This window comes from Phascolarctos cinereus, unplaced genomic scaffold (assembly GCF_003287225.1).
Source record: "Phascolarctos cinereus isolate Bilbo 61053 unplaced genomic scaffold, phaCin_HiC Scaffold_3;HRSCAF=262, whole genome shotgun sequence".
NCBI classification, from domain to species: Eukaryota; Metazoa; Chordata; class Mammalia; order Diprotodontia; family Phascolarctidae; genus Phascolarctos; species Phascolarctos cinereus.
This window is the reverse complement of record NW_027555736.1, coordinates 190,071,543-190,094,560: the sequence shown is the minus strand read 5'-3', so window position 1 is coordinate 190,094,560 and position 23,018 is coordinate 190,071,543. Positions and strand designations below refer to the sequence as shown.

The 23,018-nt window shown below is 46.6% G+C and overlaps 1 protein-coding gene across 3 annotated transcripts in view; it reads left to right on the top strand.

Moving 5' to 3' along the window:
• SHF (Src homology 2 domain containing F) overlaps positions 1 to 22,676 on the top strand; it is a 28,311-nt gene extending 5,635 nt beyond the window's left edge. The window contains exons 2-7 of one of the 3 annotated variants that reach the window (XM_021009370.2): positions 11,521 to 11,662; positions 13,127 to 13,333; positions 15,126 to 15,269; positions 17,011 to 17,179; positions 17,427 to 17,546; positions 21,455 to 22,676. In XM_021009370.2, the coding sequence (XP_020865029.1) occupies positions 11,521 to 11,662; positions 13,127 to 13,333; positions 15,126 to 15,269; positions 17,011 to 17,179; positions 17,427 to 17,546; positions 21,455 to 21,641 (969 nt within the window). In that variant the 3' untranslated portion in view covers positions 21,642 to 22,676. Of the gene's footprint in view, positions 1 to 11,520; positions 11,663 to 13,126; positions 13,334 to 15,125; positions 15,270 to 17,010; positions 17,180 to 17,426; positions 17,547 to 20,507; positions 20,620 to 21,454 lie in introns of those variants that run through there. The other 2 variants (XM_078151388.1, XM_021009371.2) reach the window with 2 other exon arrangements.
• The last annotated feature ends 342 nt before the right edge of the window (positions 22,677 to 23,018 follow it).

The following is a 23,018-nucleotide window of genomic DNA, read 5'->3' as shown; positions in this document are numbered from 1 at the left end:
GACTACCTTAGAAGGCTGGGGTGTAACCATAGGGGAGGTTTTTGGAGGATATTTACTTTCCTGAACTCTTGTCCATTCCTGTTGCTGGCTAGGTATGACTTGACTGTCTAGCTCTGCTCCATCTCTCTATCCCCACCCCCATTCTTTCCTACACAGCAGAGCGGTGGAGGAAATCTGCTGCCAGGCTACTGGCTAACAACACAATGACACCTCAGCCCTGGAGTTATGCCAGCCAGGAGCCAGAAACAGCTGGGATATTGCAGGCTTTGTGGTTGGCAAAGAGCTAGATGAACTCAGACAGCTCAGTCCAGGGGCAGACTCTTTAAGGGATAACCCTTCTCAACCTCACCAGCCCCCCAATCATTGCTTTATAAAAACAACAGTGACAAGTAGGTTCCCACCCTATGTGCTGTAGCAGATAGGGCACCAGACTTGAGTGAGGAAATTGTTGTTCAGTTGTTTGAGACTCTTTGTGAACCCATATAGGAGTTTTTGTTTGTTTGTTTGTTTGTTTGTTATTTGTTGGGGTTTTTTGTTTGTTTTTGGCAAAGATACTGGAGTGGCTTGCCATTTTCTTCCCTAGGTCATTTTACAGATGAGGAAACTGAGGCAAACAAGGTTAAGTGACTTGCCCAGGGTTATACTGCTAGTGAGTATCTGAGGTCACATTTGAACTCAGATCCTCATGGCTCCAGGCCCAGCACTCTATCCATGGTACCACCTAGCTGCCCTGATCTGGATGGTGAGGGAACTCAAAACCACATTCTGTGACTTTCATTTGAAGAACCTGGGGAGGCAGCCTGGCCATGGTTGGATAGGGCATTGGACTTGTAGTCAGAAATATCAGAATTCAAATCCTGTTTCAGACATATGTTAGCTCTGTGACCCTGGGCAAGTCACTTAAATTCTGTTTGCCTCAGCTTCTTTAAGTGCACAATGGGTATAATAATAGTACCTACCTCCCAGTGTTGTTGTGAGAATCAAATAAGATATTTGTAAAGTGCTCAGCACAGTGCCCAGCATTTAATAGTGCTTTCAGTAGGCACTTAATGTATGCATGTTTCCTTCTTTCCTTCCTTTGTGCCTCAGTTTCTTTTCTGTAAAATGAGAGGTTAGACTCAAAGGCCTCAAAGGTCCCTTTTAACTCTAGCTCTGTGATCTTGTGTTTATCCTAGAGAAACAACTGCTTGGGCATAATGTGGGAGAGCATTTTGATTGTCTTCAACTATTTGAAGACATTAAAGGCATTAAATTAAGCACTTACTAGAGGAGGGTAAGAAAGCCTGTTTCTTCTTGGCCCTGGAGGTTAGAATCAAGAGTGATGACCACAACTAAGGACAGTGTAAGCTATAAAGAAGAAAAAGTCAGATTTAATATAAGGATTAATTTCCTGACAGCTAAATCTGTTCTTTGGAGGATCTAGATGGCACAGTGGAGTGCTAAGTCTAGAGTCAGGAAGACCTGTGTTCAAATGTGGCCTCAGACACTTACTAGCTGTGTGACCCTGGGCAAGTCACTTCACCCTGTTTGCCTCAGTTTCCTTATCTGTAAAAGGAGCTGGAGAAGGAAATGGCAAACTACTCCTGCATCTTCACCAAGAAAATCCCATGGGTCACAAAGAGTCGGACATGACTAACATGACTGAACAAAAACTGTCCCAAAATGGATTGGGCTTCTTTGGTGGTAATGATTCCCAGTAGCTGTTGTAGGGAAGATTCATGATTCACATGAAAGTTGGACATGATGAAGTCTGTTATTCCTTTCCAACTCTGAGATTTTGTGATTGGGGATCTGGGAAGAGGTTTTCGTAGCCAAGTAAAGACAATGGATGCTAAATGTAGGAACTTATACAGAGGTTGGGAGCTAGTAGCTATGGTTTGTGCTATTTCAGTTTTACCTGGGTCTTGGCAGTCAACAGGAGGGCAACAAGGGGCCACAGTGGCTAGAGTGCTGGACTTGGAGTTAAGAAGACTGGGTTTTGATTCCTACCACGAACTTGTACTAGATGTGTTTCCCTGGGCAAGTCACTCAACCTCAGCTTTTCAGCCTCAGTTTCCTCCTCTGTTAAAATTGGGATAATAACAGTACCTACCTCAGATCAATGGAGATAGAGTTCAAAGCGCTTTGCAAATATGAAATCACTATATAAATGCTAGCTGTTATTATTATGGTGAGGGGGCAGAGAACAGACAAACTGTTGATGGGCATAAATAGATGGAGGCAGATTACTGCCTGGCCCATGAGGGGGAAGTGTGGGGAAAGTCCCACAGGTAGGACAGGTCAGGTATCTCTGCTGCGCCAGCTTGGGCAGCAAGCATTCCGTGCTCCTGCTGGCCCCTTCTCTGTGGGCGGGATCTGATGGAGTGTCTCAACACAGGGAGCGGGGCAGCAACTTCCAGAAGCAGGGTGTGGGAGCTGGGAACTGAACAGTAGAGTCATTGAGGTACCTGTCACTTGGTCACCTGTTCTGCCTGTAGGCACCAGGGTCTGGGGCTGAAGCTATAGAAACCCATGCTGCCACTCCGGGAGTGGTCGTGGCTTTGGGCACCAGCCCAGGACTGGATGGATGTGGGAGGAGAGTAGGCTGCCAGGAGTGGGAGAATGACTGCCAGACCCAGGCTTTGAGAGGCCTACCCAGACCAGGCCCTAGGGACTGTTTTGTGTTTCCCTTTCATCTAGAACCCACAACAGGAGTAGAATAAACAAGGGGTTGGCTGTGAGATGGATGGGTAGGCTGTTGAAAGCACCATAATGTTTATTTTTGAAAATTAAATTAAAATTTTAATTAACAAGCATTTATTTTCTTTCCTTCCTGTCTCCTCCCCTCTCCCCCGTTTAAAAAGAAACAAAATAAAACCTCTGTCATAAATGTGCATGGTTTAAGCAAAACTAACTCTTACATTGTTGATGTCTAACAACATAGGTCTCATTATCTATCACTTCTCTGTCAGGGGATGGGTAGCATAGTTCATCATGTTGTTTTCCAGTGGTGTCCGACTCTTCTTGACCCCATTCTGGGGTATGCTTGGCAAAGATACTGGAGTGATTTGCCATTTCCTTCTCCAGCTTATTTTACAAATGTGGGAACTGAGGCAAACAGGGTTAAATGATTTGTCCAGGGTCGCAAAGCTAGTAAGTATCTGAGGCCAGATTTGAACTCAAGTCTTCCTGACTCCAGGCCCTGTCCTCTATCCACTGTGCCATCTGGCTGCCAGAGATCATCATAGGTGTTCTGGAATACTGGCTAGTCATTGCCTTGATCAGAGTTCTTAAGTCTTCCAAAATTGTTTGCTTTTACAGTGTTGTTAATTGTGTAAATTATGCTCCTGGTTCTGCTCATTTCCCTCAGTATCAATTCATAGAAGTCTTCCCAGGTTTCTCTGAAACTGTCCCTGTCATCATGTCTTACGTCATATATAGTATTCCATTCATAAACCACAGTTTGTTGAGCTGTTCCCCAGTTGATGGGCATCCCTTTGGTTTCCACTTCTTTGCTGCTATGATAAGAGCTGCTATAAATATTTTTGAACATATGGGCCCTTTTCCTCTCCTTGATCTCTTTGGGTCTAGTAGAGCTATTACTAGGTCAGATTATTGAGTGACATTTGAAGTATAGTTCCAAGTTACTTTACAAGATGGCTGCACATGCCATAATGTTTAAGCAGATGTGTTTGAGACCCTCGAGGCAGCTAGATGGCTGAGTAGAATGAGCTCTGGGCCTGGAGTCAGGAAGACCTGAGTTCAAATCCAACCACAGACACTTACTGGCTGTGTGACTCAGGGCAAGTCACTTAACCTCCATTTACCTAGGAGCCAGCTAAGTGGCTCAGTGGATAGAATACTGGGTCTGGAGTCAAGAAGACCTGAGTTGAGACCCAGATTCAGACCCTTCCTAGCTGTGTGACTTTGGGCAAGTCATTTAACCTCTGTTTGCCTTAATCCACTGGAGAAGGAAATGGCAAACTACTCCAGTATCTTTTGACACGATAGGCCACAGAGTCAAGAGTTGGACGAGCCTGATCGACTGAACCACAACAATTGGAGGTCCATCCAATAGGAGGATTGATGTCTTATCCTAGAAATCTGGATTTTAGAAATGGAAAGAGCTTTATCCAGTACAACCTTTCATTTAACAGGTAAAGAAACTGAGGCCTAGAGGAATGAGGGACCTTCCCCAGAGTGTCCTTCCTCTAGAAGGAGGCAGAGCCACAATTTCAGTCCAGGACTTTTGATTGCAGATCCAGTGTTCTTTCTGCCATTCCACAGTTCTGTTCAGCTCCACCTCCAAACCCAGTAATAGCCCCGGCATAGGGTAAGTGAGGCCCTAGCTCTCAGAGTAGTGATAGTAATAGCTTGCATTTACATAGGGCTTTAAGGTTTGTGAGGTGCTTTACATATATTATCTCATTTGAATAGAGGAGAAATAAATTTCTCACATTCCATGTCATATGCATGTCTTAAAGTATAAGCTGTCTTCAAGAGAAATCTACGTCTTTGACACCCTGGGATTCTCATACCCTCTCCTTTTTGCCCCATCATCACGATAGCTAACATTTATGTAACTCTTACTATGTGCTGGGCACTGTGCTAAATACTTTACAATTATTATCTCATCTGATCCTTACAACACTGGGAAGTAGATGCTGCTATTATTATCCCCATTTTGCATATGAGGAAACTGAAACAAAAGGAGATTAAGCTAATTGTCTAGGGTCATACAGCTAGTGAGCATCTGAGACTGGATTTGAACTCGGGTCTTCCTGACCCCAGGCCTGAGACTGTCTCTACTGTGCTGCTTAACTTCCCTTTTAATAGAGAAAGGCCTTATGAAGGCCTTCCTGGACTTCTACAGCATCTTTCTAATAAGTTTTAATGTCTCTATTTTCTTCCCAACCCAGCCAATGCCTCTTTCATGTACTTGCTGCTGCCAGACTTGTCTTCTTTCTGACCAATCATGTCACTTCTCTGCTCAAAAATTTCCGTTTCCCTGTTGCTTACCAAGGAAAGTTCATATTTCTTGTTTGGCATTCAAGGCCCTTCACCATCTGGCACCACTCTACTTTCACAATCTTATTTCATTTTACATTCTTTTACATATTTTATGCTTCCACCAAGCTGGGCTACTCTACTAAACATATCTGGTACTTTCTTGCCTCCCTACTTTTGCCCATCTAGTTCCCTGTGCCTGGAATGACCTCCTTTCCCTTTTTTTGCATATTAGAATCTCAAATATCCTTTAAAGCCAGATTTAAATGTCATGAAACTTTAAGCCCTAATGCCACACCCTCAGCCAGAAGAATTGGTAATGGACTTTCCCACAACTACCCATCTGTCACATAATACTTGTGTGCATCTGCATAATTATCTATGTTTATATGATCTCTACCCAATAGACTGTAAGCTCAATGAGAGCAAGGACTGTTTTATCTAATGTGTGTGTGTGTATATATATGTATATATACACATACACATACACACACATACACATATACATGTATATATGTACATACATATATGTGTGTGTTTGTATATATATGTATATATGTATGCATCTGTATCTTCAAGGTTTAGCACCAAGCTATTCACCGTAGGCACTTGATAGGAGGGGAATCCTGAGTTAAATTAAATTGGAATTCTGAGTCATTTATTTGGCAAATGTTTATTGAGTACCTACCATATACAAAGCACCATACTGGAGATAAGTATCTCAATGGTCCTTATCATTTAAAATTTTGTTTTTATTTATTTCATTAAATATTTACATAGGAAAAACAATTTTAAACATTCATTTTTTAAAAAATTTGCGTTCCAGATTCTCTCCTTCCCTGTCATCCATCCCCCAGCTCTTGAGAAAGGAAGCAGTGTGATACTGCTTATACATGGGAAGTCATGCAAAACTTTTCCATATTAGCCATGTTGCTAAAGAAAACACACCAAAAAAGCAAGAAAAATAAAGAAAGGGTGTTTTTTTTAAGTATACTTCAATCTGTACTCAGAGGTCATCAATTTTCTCTGGAGGCGGATAGTATTTTTATCATGGATCCTTCAGAATTGTCTTGGATCATGGTCTTGGTCAGAGTAGCCAAGTATTTCATAGTTGATCATCGATACAATGTTGCTCCTACTATGTACAATGTTCTCCTGCTATTTCTCTCAATGGGTGGCCCTTATCTTACTGACAATAGGGACTATTTCCTGGGTAGATAGGTGGCTTCTTTGGAGAAGAAAGAGGAGGAGGTATGACTCAGTCTGAGCTTCTAGGGCAAATTTGCCTTTACTATCAATTTCCTAAGCAAAGAGTAGCTCAGTGCAGAGATGAGAGGGGGGATAAAGAAACTGAAGGGCCTAAAACTGGTATGAATGTAACAGAGTAGGTTCGTGGGTTCATGGCTTTAGAGCTGGGAGGGACCTTAGATGTTATCTCATCCAACCTCTTTATTTTAGAGAAGGAAACTAGAGAGGTAAGTGATTTGCCAAAGGTGCATATAGTTACTAGGTAGCAAAGCCAGGATGTAGAACTAGCTCATTTGACTCTTAGACCCAGTTCTTCCTGGGAAAATAAAACCAGGAGTTATGGTTACTGAACAACCCTGTCTTATGGCACAGGATGCCTCAGCACTGAGGGAGCTCCCAGAAGGGCAGGTTATGGAAGTCCAGGAACCAAGAGGAGCTATCTGAATTGAAGAGATCTCCTTCTCCATCTCTTGCCAGCTGAGGGCCCACTGAGAGAGGTCAAGAGGCAGGAGAGACACCTGAATCCCAGCTCCTGTACTCTGGTACAATCTGAATCACACCCAAAGCCTCCATCCAACCCAGCTGGATCATGCAGCCCTGATCTGTCCAAGACACAAAACCAGTAGTTGGCCTTGGGCCTCAGTTCCCACTAAAAAAGTGAATGGTGTCGCTCATATTCCCTCAGGCCCCTTGAAGCCACTTCCTGTTCTGCTTTGTTCTCCTCCCTTCCCACTCCCCTCTTTATGCTGCTTGTTGGTATTGGCAGCCACAAGGTGGGATAGGCACTTTTGTTTCTACCTCCCACTGGTCCCCTAGGAGCAGGGTTGGGTGCGACTGCTTCTTCTGCTCTCCTTCCTATGCCCCTCTCTCAGAAAGGCTTCATTGTACTCCAGACTGCGCCCTACTGCCCGCCTCTCCCTGGGGCTCCTGAGAAGAGAACATGGAGCTCCTCCCAGGATGGGTGATGGGACCAGCAGGTGTGAGAAGTTCAAGAAAGAAGAGGCATCGTGGGTCATTTTTGTAGGGGACAAAGAAGGATGATGTGGGCAAAGGAATCTCCAGTTGTTGTGTATTCGTTTCTGACTCTTTGTGATCCCATTTGGGGTTTTCTTGGCAAAGATACTGGAGTGGTTTGCCATTTCCTTCTGCAGCTCGTTTTACAGATGAGGAAACTGAAGAAAACTGGGTTAAGTGACTTGCCCAGGATCACACAGCTAGTAAGTGTCTGAGGCCAGATTTGAACTCCAGTCTTCCTGACTCCAGGCCTGGCACTCTATCCATTGCACCACCTAGCTGCCCCTGGAACCTCCAGAGAATAGAGTAAATAGAGTGGAAGGGAGGGAGGAGTGAGAGTAACAGGTATCAGCAAAGCTCAACTCTTCTTTTATTTATTATAACATACATACCCCTAATCCTCACTTTCATGTTCTCTGGGGCCAATGCCCCCTTCTGCCAGAGTCACGTCCCTTAGTTCATTTACCTAACAAATATTTGTTGAACACTCAAAAGAGCCCTGGAACACCTTCCTACCACTATACCCCAAAGTCTGTACCCCAAACCCTGAACTAGAGGGTTTCTTCTTGCTTCTCTACTAATGCCAATGGGCAGCAGAGTGCCAGGCCTGGAATCAGGGAGACCTGAGTTCAAATCCAGCCTCAGATACTCACTAGCTGTCACTTCACCCTGTTGGCCTCAGTTTTCTCATCTGTAAAATAAGCTGGAGAAGGAAATGACAAACCACTCTAATATCTTTGCTAAGAAAACTCCAAATGGAATGAAGAAGAGTTGGACACGACTGAAATGAATGAGGAGCAAGTCCTTTGCCCACGTGACTGAAGACAACTGAACCACAACAACCAGTACCAGTAGTCTAGACCTTGTCTCCTTTCTCCTCTGCTCCAGATGCTGAGAAACACTGGCCAGTGCCTCCTTTTCCCTGGCTACTCAGTTAATTTTAATTTTTTTCATTCAACCACAGCAAGGTCAGGGTTGAAAAATTTTGTTATGGAATTAAAGAACCAGTCACCTACAACAAGAGAAAGTTTAGAGCTTAAGTTGGTAAAGTTAATGTAAAAGTAGATATATCACTTCTATTTCAGCTGTCAGCTTCTATCCAAGTTCTTCGACCAAACTCCCGCTTTATCTTTTCTTCTGTCTTTCCCAACTCCTCCCAACTTGGTGCTAAAGCCAGTGACATCCACCCTGGTTGTTAGAATGATCAGTGTGGATGCCAGCATACGCTGGAGCCAGCTTGTGCTATCTCTGAGCTGATTGTTAAATTTTCATTGTGAGTATTTATGTTTCAGAAATTGCCAAATGCTAAAATCAGGTATTTATTTATTGATTTGTTGATTATCTGGACTTAACAAAGTCATGGAAAAAATGTTTATAACACAGATTAAGCTTAAAAATATATCTTACATACGTTTCTTTTTTCTTAGGTGAGCCTGTTGTTAAACATTTATCAGCACACTCTGTTTGGAGCTCTCATAAAGTGAAAGAAATTGTTACACATTCAACTTTTTTAAAAAAGCATTTATTGAACACTTGTTCTGTACAAGGTATTGTGTTAGGCAGTGGGGATACAAAGGCAAAATGGAAAATAGTCTCTGCCCTCAGAAAGGTTACGTCTGCTTATATTCCTGCACCTTTATCAGGTTACATTTACTAACTTCATTCCAGCAGATTACCGGATTTTCTTAGGATTTGTTAACCTTCTTTGTGTCATGGACCCCCTGGCAGTCTGCTGAAGCCTGTGGATCCCATGGATCCTGTCTCAGAATAATCTTTTTAAATGCATAAACTAAAGTACTTGGAATTTCAAAGGAAAACAATTATATTGAAAAACAACTATCAAAATATTTTAAAAATAAATCCATGGGTCCTAGGTTAAGAACCTCTGCTGTATTTTTTCTCTTTTATTTATTAAAATTTGTTTAAATTATTAAAGATTTGTTCTTCCTTTTTATCTCACCTCTGAAAAAGAAAAGAAAAAACACAGCCCTTGTAACACAAATACATACATACAGTTTTTCATTTTCCTTATGTTTTTGTTTTTTTCTTTTGATCTGTCGCATCTTTCACAACATGATTAATATGGAGATACATTTTGCATGATTGCACATATATAACCTATATCAAATTGCTTATCATCTTAGGGAGGGGGGGAAGTGAAAGAGAGAGGGAGAAAATTTGGAACTCAAAGTTTTAAAAAATGAACATTAAAAATTGTCTTTACATCTAATTGGGAAAAAATGTTATTTAAAAAACCCTAAATCTGTATAATCAAGCAAAACAAATTCTCATGTTGGCCATTTCCTGAAATGTGTATCTCATTTTGCATGTTAGTCAATCACCTGTCTGTCAGGGGATAGGTAGTGTTATTCATCATTTCTCTTGTGGTTGATAATTGCATTGATCAGAGTTCTTAAATCTTTCAAAATTGCTCATTTTTTACATTTTATATTATATTACATTTTTAATATAGTATTGATGTAAGATAGGGTATCCCAAAGATCTTAGTGCAGTTTAAGTTATTAAATTTCTTGCTTTAGGAAGAAAAGAACTGAATCTCTCTGAGCCTCAATTTTCTCATCTATAAAATGGGGATAATACTATTTATCCCACCCACCTACAGGGTTTCATGAGGAAAGCAAACCATCAGGCACTATGTGAAGATGATGATGAATTTTCCTCCCTCAAAGTTTTGTTCCAGTGCCTTATGTCATGAGAGTGACCTTGGACCCTCTAAAGCCTGCCAGCAAAACACAAGCCCCTACCAAGGTAGAAAGGCTTTAAATACAGGCTCAATGACAAACTGTCATCCAATGATACAGCTCAGGGAGGCTCCTCAGCAGAAGGCTGGAGACCAAGTGGTGAATTTATTTGGCTGTAGCAACTCTTGTAACAGTTTGCTAAGTAAGGCATGGTGGGGAGGGGTGTGTGGAGGCTTTCCCGGTTTACAATCTGTGCTGCTGGAGGGAGCTGTTGCACCTCAGAAACCCAGGTACATTAGCAGTACTTAAACAAAGAAAAGCCGTTTCTTCCTAAAGGTCTAAGATGCTGGTGGCCTCAAGGCCAAGCAGCAAATTCATGGGTGTTCTTGGGAGTCAGTTTCTAGGTGAATATTCCCTTGTTGAAGCGACAGAGGGCAGGTGGAGCTTTGCCACTGGGAACAGGAACGGAAGCAAGCGAAAGGAATCTACCTGTGGTTTGTGTTGGGCCCTGACAGCAGTGAACCTTGGGACAATGGCCCCTTTGAACAAGTGGCTCCTAGCAGTCCTGTCTTTGTCTACCCCTCCATGGAGACTGATAGCCATTTCCTGGCTAGTTAGTTATATCCTAGCTCTTGGCCTTGATAGAGTCGAGGAATCATAGACAGGAACAATGACAGGAAAGACACATGGCTTAGGCTACAACCTGGTATTTATTATTCATCCACTGCCCACGGCCTAGGGCTTAATGAATGAATGAAAAGCATTTATTAAGTGCTTATTTGATGAATGTCAGTTACTGTGCTAAGCACTGGGGACATAAACAGAAAAAGAATGCAGCCCCTGTTCTCAAGGAGCTCATACTCTTAATTGGGAAAGACAAGGCATGTAGAAGCTTCAGGGCAGCTAGGAAGGCCGAGGAAGTCCCAAGGGTTCAGCTGCAGAGCACATGGCAAGGCCCAGAGTCTTAGGATGCACTGAGGTTGCCAGCCCCTTTGGAATGGCCCAGCACTATTTGGTCCAGGGAGGAGTGGGAGCTTAATGGCACTTGTACTTCTGAGCTTAGGGTAGGAGCTGGAGCAGATTCTGGGACTGAAGGGACCAGTGTCCCGGGAGTCTGGAGCTTTATGGGGAAGAGGAAGGAAGGAAAAAGGAAGTCAGGATCATAGATTTAGAACTGGAAGGTCCCATGGAAGTCCTTACATGCTTCTTCTCATTTTACAGATGAAAGAAACTGAAGCCCAGAAAATTCTAGTGATCTGCCCAAGGTCAGCCAGGATTCAAACTCAGGTTCTCTTGACTCAGTGCCCCCGGGCTCTTTCCACTGTACCACAATGACTTTTAGATGCTTAGGTGGTTGTCTAAAGCAGGCGATTCTTAATCTTTTGGGTGTCACAGACCGCTTTTGGCCATCTGGTGGAACCTGTGGACCCTTTTCAGAATTATGTTTTACAATACAGAAAATACATAGGATCACATAAGAAACCAATGATATAAGTCTGCATGTTGGCCTCTCTAGGCTACTTTTATTAATCTGTTTGTCCTACTTCTCCTGTCCCCCTTCTCCCTGCAGCTGGCAATCCTAGAGGATTATGCTGACCCTTTCGATGCTCAAGAAACAGGTGAGGGCACAGTGGTGCCAGCAGGGCCACCAGAGAAGATACCAGAGAATGATGGCTACATGGAGCCCTATGAAGCTCAGAAGATGATGGCTGGTGAGCATCAGGGGAGGCAGGGCAGCAGATGGTAGAGATGTAGTACAAGTTAGGCAGTAGATTTGAGGGAGACTAGGTTTTCCTAGTTCTTAGCACCTTATGTCTCCTTTATCCCAGCCTTGTACAGTAACATAGTCGTAGCGTCCAGAGCTGGAAGGGGCCATAAAGTTTACATTGCCTCATCCCCTCACTTTACAGATGAGGAAAGGCTAAGTGATCTGCACAGTGCTAATATAGCATATTAACATATGGTGGGTGCCTAATAAATGTCTGTTGATTGATTTGCCCAGTTGCACAGGTAGCAGTGCCCAACAGGTACTAGGATAATTAGGGATGCAAAAGAAATGTAGGACATGACCCTTGGCACTAACCTTTGAAAGGGAAATGAGATTTATACCATCAGAAATAATGCAAGATAGGATATAATCAATTGCTGTAGTACTGATAAGAAGCATTGGTCTGGCCTTTGGGGATATTCATAGTTGCTGGGAGTGCGGAAGGAAAGGACAAGACAATGAAAGAGACATGGAAGAGGCCATTAGAGAGGTGGGAGAATCAATATAAGTCTAATCAAGAGGGGGAAAAGCCAGTGTGGCATAAATGCATAAAGGAAGCTGACCTCGAAGCCAGGAAGACTTGGATTCAAATCCTGCCTATGACACAGACTGGCTATATGACCCTGGTCTAAGCCACTCAATTTCTCAGTGCTCTGGTTGACTCTCTAAGACTAGAAGGTGCCAACCTGGACTAGGAGAGGGCTTTTCCTCACCTGGGAGTTCTCTTTGCCAGTGAAATCACAGGTGTAGTTTCTTGTCTCCCATCATAAAGAAAAAACTTCATGAAAAGGGGGTGATCAGCAGTAGCAATTGGCAGTCAACAAGGAATTCTTAGGTTGTGAGTGACAGTGGTTCTATCTTGTACCCCAGGAAAATGAGGACAGAAGTGGAGCTTTCAACTTCACATCCTTATGCTGGACAGTTCTGGGTCCTATGACCGCCTCACCCAATCAGCAAGCCCTTTTTTCTCTAGGCTTTCCTTCTTTGAATCTCCCAGAGCCCATGTGTGGGAAATATGTATCTCTGATGTTCTACCCTAGAGCCAACTCCATTTCTTCTCTGTGGGAGACTTTGATCGCTTCCTTAGAATGGCAACATTAGGCCAGGGTTAGGATAGACATGAGTTCAAATCCAGGTGCAGACGCTTACTAGCAACGTGACCCTGGGCAAGTAACTTAACGTCTGCCTCTGTTTCCTCATCTGTGAAATGGGGATAATAGAGCACCCCAACTTCCAAGGTTGTAAGGCTCAAACGAGATCAGAATTGCATAGTGCCTGGCCATCATAAGTGCTGCATAAATGTTGTTGTTATCATTATTATTATTTAGGCTAGCTGCCAGAGGTGAGACTATAAGCCAGCTAGGGTTTGATACCCCTTTCTTTTCCTCTCACTGCCTCACCTTGGCAGAGATACGAGGCTCCAAGGAAGCAACTGCCAAGCCCCTGCCCCTTTATGACACACCCTATGAACCAGCAGAGGAAGGGCTCACCCCTGAAGGTGAGGGGGCTGGTCGGCCCCGGGAGTCCCGTCTACCTGAGGATGATGAGAGACCACCTGAGGAGTATGACCAGCCCTGGGAATGGAAAAAGGAGAGAATCTCCAAGGCCTTCGCTGGTAAGTCCTGGGACAAAGAAAGGGCAGGCTTGGGAGGGGAGACTTGGTATTCTCTCAGGTGTCTTGTGGGCACCCTCCTAGAAAGCTAACCTCTGGAACCTCAACTACTACCTGACCCCAACGTGTGGAGATGCACAGAGCAGGACCCCACAATGCAGGGCACCTGTTTAATTTGAGAGGTGGGGAGATGAGATGCTTAGGGAGGCAGAGACGTCTTCCTGCACCCCAGAGACTGGCTGTTGGGCAGCTCTGGGTGTTAGGGGTTACTTTCTTAGCACTTTCTTCTAGCCTCTGTACTCTTAAACTGCTGTGTCAAAAGCACCCCTTCCTCTCTCCTGCACATCAGGTGTACCACTCTGAGGCCTTGAGCCAGGGTCAGTATGGGAATGGAGGGATTCAGGAGGCCAAAGGGGCTGGGCTCTGGAATGAATGAAAGAGAAGGTGATCAGTGAAAATGTTTACTGAATACAGAGTGTGTGTCATAGTGGGGTGGAAAGGTATGTGTGAGTGGGGGGGGGCAGGGAGGATAAGTGGGTGTTAGAGGTATGTTAGAATTATTTATTCCAAAGTTTTTCTGTAGAACTCCAAGCTTGCTTATCTGGTGTGAGGAAGATTATCGAAGGGAAAGATGGTAGTTAAGAAGACACAGAGTATGGAGGCTGAAGACTCCTGGATCCCGGATGTGCTCTAACTTCTGAGTGACCCTGGAATCTGTCTTAGGGAGAAATAGTGGGGGGATGGGGGAGGGAAGAGGTCCTGAGAAGGGAAAGGAATAAGGGGGTATACTCTAAGTCCTAAACTTATGGAGAAGACACAAGCCCTTTAAATTCTGTTAGCCATCTGTCACTCACCCTTCTTCCTCTCAGCCCCTCCCCAGCCCAAAGGGAATGGGCCCAGCACCCTTCTTTCTCCTCTACCCTCCCGGGGTTGAGCCCTTAGCTAGACTGGGAAACCACAGGTTTCTAACTTGCTTCCTAGGAGCCCAAGTGTGTGTGCAGCCAGTTTATCTCCTGAAGTCTCCTTGGAGAATCAATACTGTTTGTATTGCTTAATGGGAAAATCTATGCTCGTCATTAGGAAACCTCATTAGCAACCCCGTGGCTGCCAGTGGCATCACTCCTCTAATTGGCAATGCTCTGGATCTAGGGGGAAGTTAAATTTTAATAATGTGTTTCTCCCCAAGTCCAGGTATTAGTGACAGGCTGGGATACCTAACCCCACTCTTTGGAACTAAGTATGGGGAGAGGGAAAGCAGAGGTTATAAAGAGAGGGAGATGGGTTACAAAAGCCTCTTTTGGAGGACTCCCCTCATTCTCTTGTCCTTGGATCATTTTTTTCCTAGTCATTAATCAGTGCCTAGATTAGACAGCTCTTTCCCTGAGCCTGAATACTTCTACCTGCTCCTGCTGGTGGGCCCTTCAGAGCCCCAAAGGCTTGCAAACAGTAGGGTAGGGAAGAGAGAGGAAAACCGAGGCTGGCAAAAAGCCCCCATGTCTTGCCTCTTCCCTGAACCTCCAGCCTAACAGACCAGACCAGTCCTTGAAGTACTTGCCAGTGACTTCCAAGGAGCTTGTACTAATGCTGCTCCCCAGTCAGTGGGCCTCCCATTCTATCAAGGAGGCCATCCTGAGAATCCCTCTGTCTCTGCGCCCACATGCTCTGGCTGTCTCCCACTCAGCCCTCTGCATATTCCTCCTTCAGGCTGTCCTGTACTCTGGGTTTCTGTGTCTCAACCTCTCTTTCTCTCTGTCTCTGTCTGCTTCTGTCTCCCTACCTCTGCCTCTGGCTCCAGTTGACATTAAGGTCATCAAAGACCTACCTTGGCCACCACCTGTGGGACAACTGGACAGCAGCCCTTCCCTCCCTGATGGGGATGGGGACATCTCTGCTCCGGTCTCACCCCTCCTCCCTGAGCCCAGCCTGGAAGACAGCAGTGGTGGGTTGTGAGACTGGGGGAATGCTGGGAAGGGTGGGCCCTCCTGTAGGCTCTGTCTCAGGGTTCCAAGGCTGCTTCCTTTGGAACAGCATATGGAATGGGGGAGGGGACGAGGGAAGAATAGAACAGAAGGGGACTATGTATTGAAAAGGGGTATAGAGGGTGAATAGGGAATCCCCCCCTTCTTCCAGGCAGCTAGGAATTTATTGGCTGAAAGGAGGGATCCAAAATTCTTCCCCCTTGGGTGGAGGGGCAGGTCTCTGTTATGGCCCAGAGCCAGCCATTAAGGCTTTGTAGTGTTTTGAAGGGGCCCAAGGCACATACCCTTACCCTTACTACAAAAAGTATCCAACTCCTCTCCCAACTCATTTGTCTGGGTTACACATTATAAATCTTCCTTTAAAATCTATATGTTTCTGAGGAGCAGGAAGGGCTAATATATTGAGACCCTAACTTAATGTGTGAATGAATTTATCCAGTTAAATTATCGTGAATGAGGGGCACATTGTAGAAGTTCTCAGCCTGGGCCCTATGAACTTGCTTTTTAAATATTTTGATAACTATATTATAGTTATTATGATTATATTACATTATAATATAATTACCCCTTAGTAATCCTATGTATTTCATTTTATGCATTTAAAATCATTATTCTGTGAAGGGGTCTGTTTCACCTTCCTGCCAAAGGGGATCCCTGACACACAAAAGGTTCTGGACCCTTCCTCTAGACTGAGGAGAGAAGAGAAGTGCCGGTATTTGCTGAGAGGAGGCTAAAGAAGGCAGAAGGGGGAGGTGGGGAACACCCAAGGCTCGAGGTGACCTCCTTCATAATATTGCCCTGTGCACACATTTGTGTACTCGCTGCTTGAATAGAATCACATCTCATGAGAGACAGGTGTACTTCCGAGTGCTTAAGGACGGGCCAGTGTGGCTCAGACTACACGACATCCGCGTTTGTGTATAACCAGCATCTACACTGGCTAACCTCGGCCAGCAGGCTTGCCCTGATCTGGGACAAGAGAAAGCAGACCAGACAGCCCTGGCAGCTGTATGTGTATGTGGGGGAGGAGCTGAAGAGACTAAAGAAAGTGATTTCAGTTCTTCAGGGGAAAGGAGGGAGGGCAGGCAGGCAAACAGAGGCTCTGGGCAGGATTAGCCTGTCAGGATGGCCCTGAAGGGAATCTAGTAATTGTTCTAAGATCGATAAGTCATTTCTGGAGAGTGGCTTGGCAGGGTGATGTGGGGAACGGTAATGAACTCTGAGAAGGGGAGAGAAACAGTATTATCAGCACTGAAGCCACCCTTAGGGGGATGGATAGAGAAGGCTGCCTGGACACCCTAGAGGGAAGAGCTTAAGTGGTTTCTTGTGTTCCTTTTCTCTTCTTTCCCACCTTCTCCTCTCCCCCACTTCCTTCCTCCACCTAACATTGTAATTGGGGGCCCTGCATGGAATAATATCAAATACCATCAAATTCTGGAAGGGGGGCAGGCTCACTTTTCCTATGTCACATATACAGAAACTGAGGCAAGGAGCAGGGAAGGAGCTTTCTCAGGGTCTTCTTTCAGCTGGTGATGCAGCTAGGAGAGACCATGGGGTCCCTGACCTGCATGAGGCTCCTTGCATGTTCTTTGGTGTCCCTATACTGCCTGGGGGAAGTCTAAGGGATAGGAGATACTGCCCACATCCATCCAGACCTGGATAAAGCCAATTTTTGTAATAGGTGTTATTTCTTCTCCACAGCCCAGTTTGAAGGGTCCGAGAACTGTTTGTCACCCAGCAAGGAAGAGAAGGGGCGGCCCCTTCCTCGTCTTCCTGGAGGAAACTCTAAGGCATTGAAGCCCCTGAGCATTGAGCCCAGCAGCCCCCTGGGGGAGTGGACAGACCCAGCCCTACCTCTGGAAAACCAGGTGTGAGTGTCTGTGTCCCATTGGGGCTCCCTCCCACTATCACCCTCATGTCTTGCCGAGACTCTTGGACTTGGGTACTTGGCCCCCCCCAATCCTGACCCTGAAATGGGAGGCCTCCACAGGGTCCCTGAGAACAGGTCTAAGCCTGTGGGGCATGGCTTGGGATGGGGCGCCCTGAGTGGGTACTCCCTAGATGGCTGTAACCAGAGGGAGACAAGCAGAGATGCTCTCCTTCCTTCTCTCCCTCAGTTGGTACCATGGGGCCATCAGCCGAACAGATGCCGAGAACCTGCTGAGGCTATGCAAGGAAGCCAGCTATTTGGTACGAAACAGTGAGACCAGCAAGAATGACTTCTCTCTCTCCCTCAAGTGAGTGTAGGTGGGTGGGTGGGCTGGCTGAGTGAATAATAGGGTGATGCAAGGGGAGGGGGGCCTGGCGGGTTCAAGGAAAGAGCAGCTCTGACATTCATTCAAATTGGGGGCAGGAAAGGTCTCTAAATTTTCTACCTCCATTGCCAGGCCAAGTTTTGGGTGTACCTTTCCTTCTTCTAATTCCAGAAGATGAAGCACAAGGCAGTGTCCATGGGGCTAAAGAAAGGGCCCTCATTCACTCAGAAAAAGGGGGTATGGCTGGGTGCCATAAGAGCTTGCATTTAATCACTAGAAGATGAGGCCTAGAAGAGGTACCAGGTGAGCAGCAGACGACACCTGGCCCTCTTTCTCCCTCTGGTTCCCCTGTCATCATGAAGGCAGACCATAACAACTAGTCCTTGAAGGTAGGCATCTAGGGTCAAAGCAGGGCTTTGACCACCAAACCTGGGCCCCAGGCCTCCAAAAGCCTGGCAGAGCCCATATACCAGGAGAAGTTGCCAAACTGTGCCAGAAAAGAAGATGGTGCTGCCCACCCCCATATCACCATTATAAGAACATCACATCAAGGAAAAGTTGCCCAGGATGAATCACTTAATCAGCACTATCCATTGTCTTCCCTCACCCCCTCCTCAAGACTGACTACTCCCAGTAATAGTCCAGACATACTCCCTCTACTATAAGTAAACACAAGATACGAAAACTCCTATCTACCAAATACATAAATGTTTGCTTTACAAAAGCATTCACCTAAGATCATACAGGTAGAGTCAACACTAGGTCACAGGTTTAGCACTGGAAGGGAAGGTCTTTCAGTCTAACCCCCTCATTATATAGATGAGGAAACTGACCCAGAGAGATGTGGGCTCTAGTCTGAACACTGCCACTTAGTCAGCAAGGCTCTGGCAGAGGGGAGCCTGGATTCCCAATCTCCAGTGCCATTTCAATGGCTAGGAGTGCACTTAACAAAATTATGACTTGTAAACCATATCCCATAAAGTGAAGAACTGAACTCAGGGATATGTGGGGGAGGGGAGAGGGAAACACTTTGACCCTTTAACAATGCTACTCTATTGACTGGGGTGGGGGGAGATGCAGTTGGGGGAGGGGTATTTCTGGGAGTCAAACACCCAGGGTAGGAGTGAGTTGGCTGGGGGCTGCCTGATGTTAGTAGTGGCGGGGTTGCTGATCTGACCCTTATAGCATCTGTCCAACAGAGCCTCGTTTGCATACATATGGACTTCTTTGAAATATAATTGTGGTTTTCCCAACTCTCTGTAATGGAAGGGTCTTCTTTGGTAATTAAAAAAGCTTCCTCCCAAAGCCATCCCCAGCCTCTGGGCTAGGGGTCCCAGAGTCTCCCTGGGTCTGGTTCCCTAAGGAGAAGGTGGACTGGGTAGGGCTAGGTCATTTATATGGTAATAGTCCCTGGAGGTTTTCTCCCTGAGGCTCCTTCTACTTTCCCTTTTATTTACTTTTAGTCTCTGAGAGGGAATCATGCTGTACAGAAGGGAGAAACTGAGACCCAAGAGAGGTGCTGGGTCATCACTGCATCAGTAGGTGAGCCTAGATTCCAGTGCACCAGCTACCAGACAGCTCACTCTGGTCAGTCCAGGCGTTGAAGGAAGCTGAGGTCAGGGGCACCTCAGTGGAATTAACTCTGTCCCTGGGAGAGGAACGATTCTATCTCATGAGGCCAGGATGTTTAGGCAGGCAGCTAGGTGGGCTGGAATCAAGAAAACTCAAGTTCAAATCAGGCCTCAGACACTTACTAACTGTAGCTTTGAGCAAATCACTTCACCCTGTTTGCCTCAGTGTCCTCATTTGTAAAATGAGCTAGAGAAGGAAATGGCAAACCACTCCGGTATCTTTGCCAAGTAAACCCCAAATAGGATCACAAAGAATAGGACACACCTGAATAACAACAGGGTGTTTTGGTCCTAGGGACAGAATAGAGTGTTTATAGTTATTTCTATTTCTTTCCCACCCTTTCATATACCTCATCCTTCTGCCAACCACCAGCCTCTTTCCTAGTTCCTTATTTTCTTCTGGGCTTCTCCCCTTTGGAGCCTGGGTCCAATCATTGTCTTCCTCAAACTAGCAGATGGAAGACCCCCCTCCACCTGGTCCTGAAGGCTCACAGGCAGCTGAGGCAGACAGGAGTACTTGTCTTACTGCTGGCAAAAGCCTCAGGGCACAGTAGAAGAGGTGGGATTGGGGAGAGGGGTGAGCTGTCACTAAGGCTTGCAGGGAATTTTTTTTCTTCCTCCATTTTATTCTTTCTCCCTTCTTCCTACCTTCTCTCTCTCTTTCCTTTCTCCCCTCAGAAGTCCTTCTTAGTTAGGGGCCTAAAGAGAAGCCACTTTATACTCTGACCTCCACATAACAGGGGAGGGAATATGGAGAAGAGGGAAGAAGGTGGCATTCTTTGGGCCTTGGACCTCACCAAGGAAGGGTGATTAGGGTCCAGGGACTAAAGGGTCCTTGGTCCCATAGAGCCTTCCAGGGAAGGATCTTGAAGGAGTAGTAAAGCAGAGATTCAAGGGGGCAGAACTGCTATGGGGTAGGTGAGGATAGATGAAGTTATATTTTCTCTCTTCCAATCTCTAAATCCATTGAATCCTAACCAGGGTAGTCTGGTGCACACATGCATGACAGTGGTTGGAGTACACTATATCTTCTCCCCTCCCCATCATGCTAACATTCCCAAAACATCATGCAACAGCTGAATAAGGCTGTTATGGGGTTCTTGCCATTGGGTTTTAGGCATGGTACTTAACACAGGGGCAGGCCAAGTTCAAGTGAGAGTTGAAAACAAACTCCAGGATGGTGTCTTAGACTTTTGCATCCTTGCTTTTCCTGGTGACTCAGTTGCTTGTCCAGGCCTGGACTCCTCTCTTCCTCTTTTAGGGCAGTAGATGAGGGACCAGGCCCCAATCACTCCTTTTGCTTGTTTCCTAGACTGGGGCCAGGATTCAGGAGAGGCAATGGAGTATGTCTTCTACCGAGGGAGAAGAGCTGCAGCCTTGAGAACAGATGACATCATCCCAGACTGATTGGGGGGGGAGGTAGACAGAGGCCCAGGGGAGGTTCTCTGCCTGGCCAGGCCAGATAGTGGGAGGGTGTGGGGAGGAGCTATCTGAGGCCGCAGACGGGCCTGAGCAGCTGTGGAGGAGGGAGGGTTAGTATGCTCCAGAGGTGGTGGGGAGAGGAATAGCAGGACCATGAAGCTAGGGGAAGGAGGGGGAGGGTGCAATGCAGCAACTTCCCCAAAGCTCAGGTCTTTCAGTGAGAGCTAGCTATTTCTGACTTATTCCTACATGTTAGGGTTTAGTTGTCTCATCTGATTGCAGCCCCAAGGAGTGTGCCAGCTCCTAGGAGACACAAATGAACAGCTTTAGAAACCCTGTTTTGATTTGACTCACCAAAGCATTCTCCTGGTTATCACCACCCCCAGCTTTTATTTCACCTTTTCTCCTCAAAGAACTATTGTAAGCACAGGTCAGGGCAGAGGAGGTTCTGGTTCTCTGGTGGCCATGCTGGGAGACGCTGGGTCTTTCCTGCATTTAGTCACACCCTCTAAGGTCTTGCACATCTTGCATACTCACACATTCCTGTCCCACCCAAAACTTTGAGCATAGCTGGGACTTCTTTCTACCTACTCCTACTCCGCTCACACCTTTTCCCCATCTTTCTCCACCACCTGTGCATACAGCATGGACCCATGACCAAAGGTCTCTCTCCAACCTCTTTTCCTTCTCAGCTTTTCCCCCTTCTTCACAGTCCCCTGGGACTAGGGAGATCAGGTGATTCGCCCAGAGTAGCAACCTACTCTGTTAGCCATGGGGCAGGAAGAAGGCCCCGCCAGCCACACTGGAGTTTACCAAGCTCTCCTCCCCTCTTTCCAGGAGCAGCCAGGGCTTCATGCACATGAAACTGTCTCGGACCAAGGAGCACAAGTACGTGCTGGGCCAGAACAGCCCGCCCTTCAGCAGCGTCCCAGAGATCGTACATCACTACGCCAGCCGGAAGCTGCCCATCAAGGGGGCCGAGCACATGTCTCTGCTCTACCCTGTGGCCATTCGAACTCTGTAGGGCCAGAGGATCAGCAGCCATCACAGACCCAGGGTTGAAAAGGAGCCCCCACCTAGGATTCTCTTTCAGTTCCTCTGGCCCCCCTCCCACCAGCTGTTGAACTATAGTTTCTTCCTGGGAGAGAACCTAATCAGAACCTATGCGGCCCCTAGGGATCCCTTTCTTTTCCCCTTGTTCCCCTCCCATTCCATTTTCTCCCAGAGGCTGAGACGAAAGCTTCTTTAATTTATTCTAAAAGGGAAAGTCAGTCGGGTTTTGCGGGTAGGGGTGATGCCCCGAGAGAAGAGAAAATGCCTTGGGCAATGAGTAGGACATCCTTCCCTTTCTAAGGTCCTCTGGAGCTGGAAGCGCCTCCACCTCCTGCTGCTAGGATAGTTTTGGCCTCACAGGCAATCAGGGGTGCTGGGCCTCCATGGCACCCTGATAAGGTTTCAGGAGGTCCAGGATGCACGACTACACGCCCTTTTCCAAGACTGGAACCTGAATGGCCAAGAGGTCCTCAGACCTCAGCCCTGGCGCCTGCAGAAGCTCCCAGGCGCTTGGGGGTCTGTTGGGGGATGGGGATGGGCATGGAGCAGGCTTTCAGACTACTAAGTGGCCATCGCATTCTGTCTTAACTCAACCTCCCACAACACTCATCTCCATCCTCAAACTAAAGAGGTCCCTTGCCAAGTCTCTGAGGTGAAGGGGAGAAAAAAAGAAGCAGAAATGAAGAAGATGGTGTTTGGTAATGCCTGGCCCTGGGGACAGGGGAAATGAGGAGGATTTGAGGGGGGGACTGAGGGAGCCAGTTCTGCGGGTTGTCCTCCCTGGCTCAGCTCCAGCATTATTAACCACCCCCCGGGCATCGCGCCCATCCGCACCCTCCCGCCCCTAGGATGAGGACTTTGGGGGAGAAGAAATACTACGGCGCTGGGGGTGGGAAGGGATCCGCAAGCAGCGAAGCGCAAACAGATTCTGTTGATAAATCAGTTTTGGAGCCGACACTGAACGGCTGTGAAAAGCACTTTCCCGAAGCATCAAGTTCTTCCTTGACTAGATGTCAAAACATTACCCTCTCGCCGCCCCCACCCTGGCTTGCGCTGGGGTCGGGGAGGCGTATGGCGGCGGCGTGTCGGGGCTCCCCCTTTCCTCCCCGCTGCCCGCGCCTCCGATACTGCGCGTAAGAGTAAGACTCCCCGAGGAGCACGTTCAATTTCCTGCCAAGAATCATTTGTTAGGGAGGAGGGGGAGCTGGAGAGAGAGACAAAGAGCCGGAGACAGACACGCAGGGAGAGGGAAGGAGGGTAGGCAGGCAGGAGGGGAAAGGAAGGAGACCTTGACACGCGAAAAGCCCAGCACCAGGGGAGGGGGGAAATCCGGCCCGGGGCGGGGGTG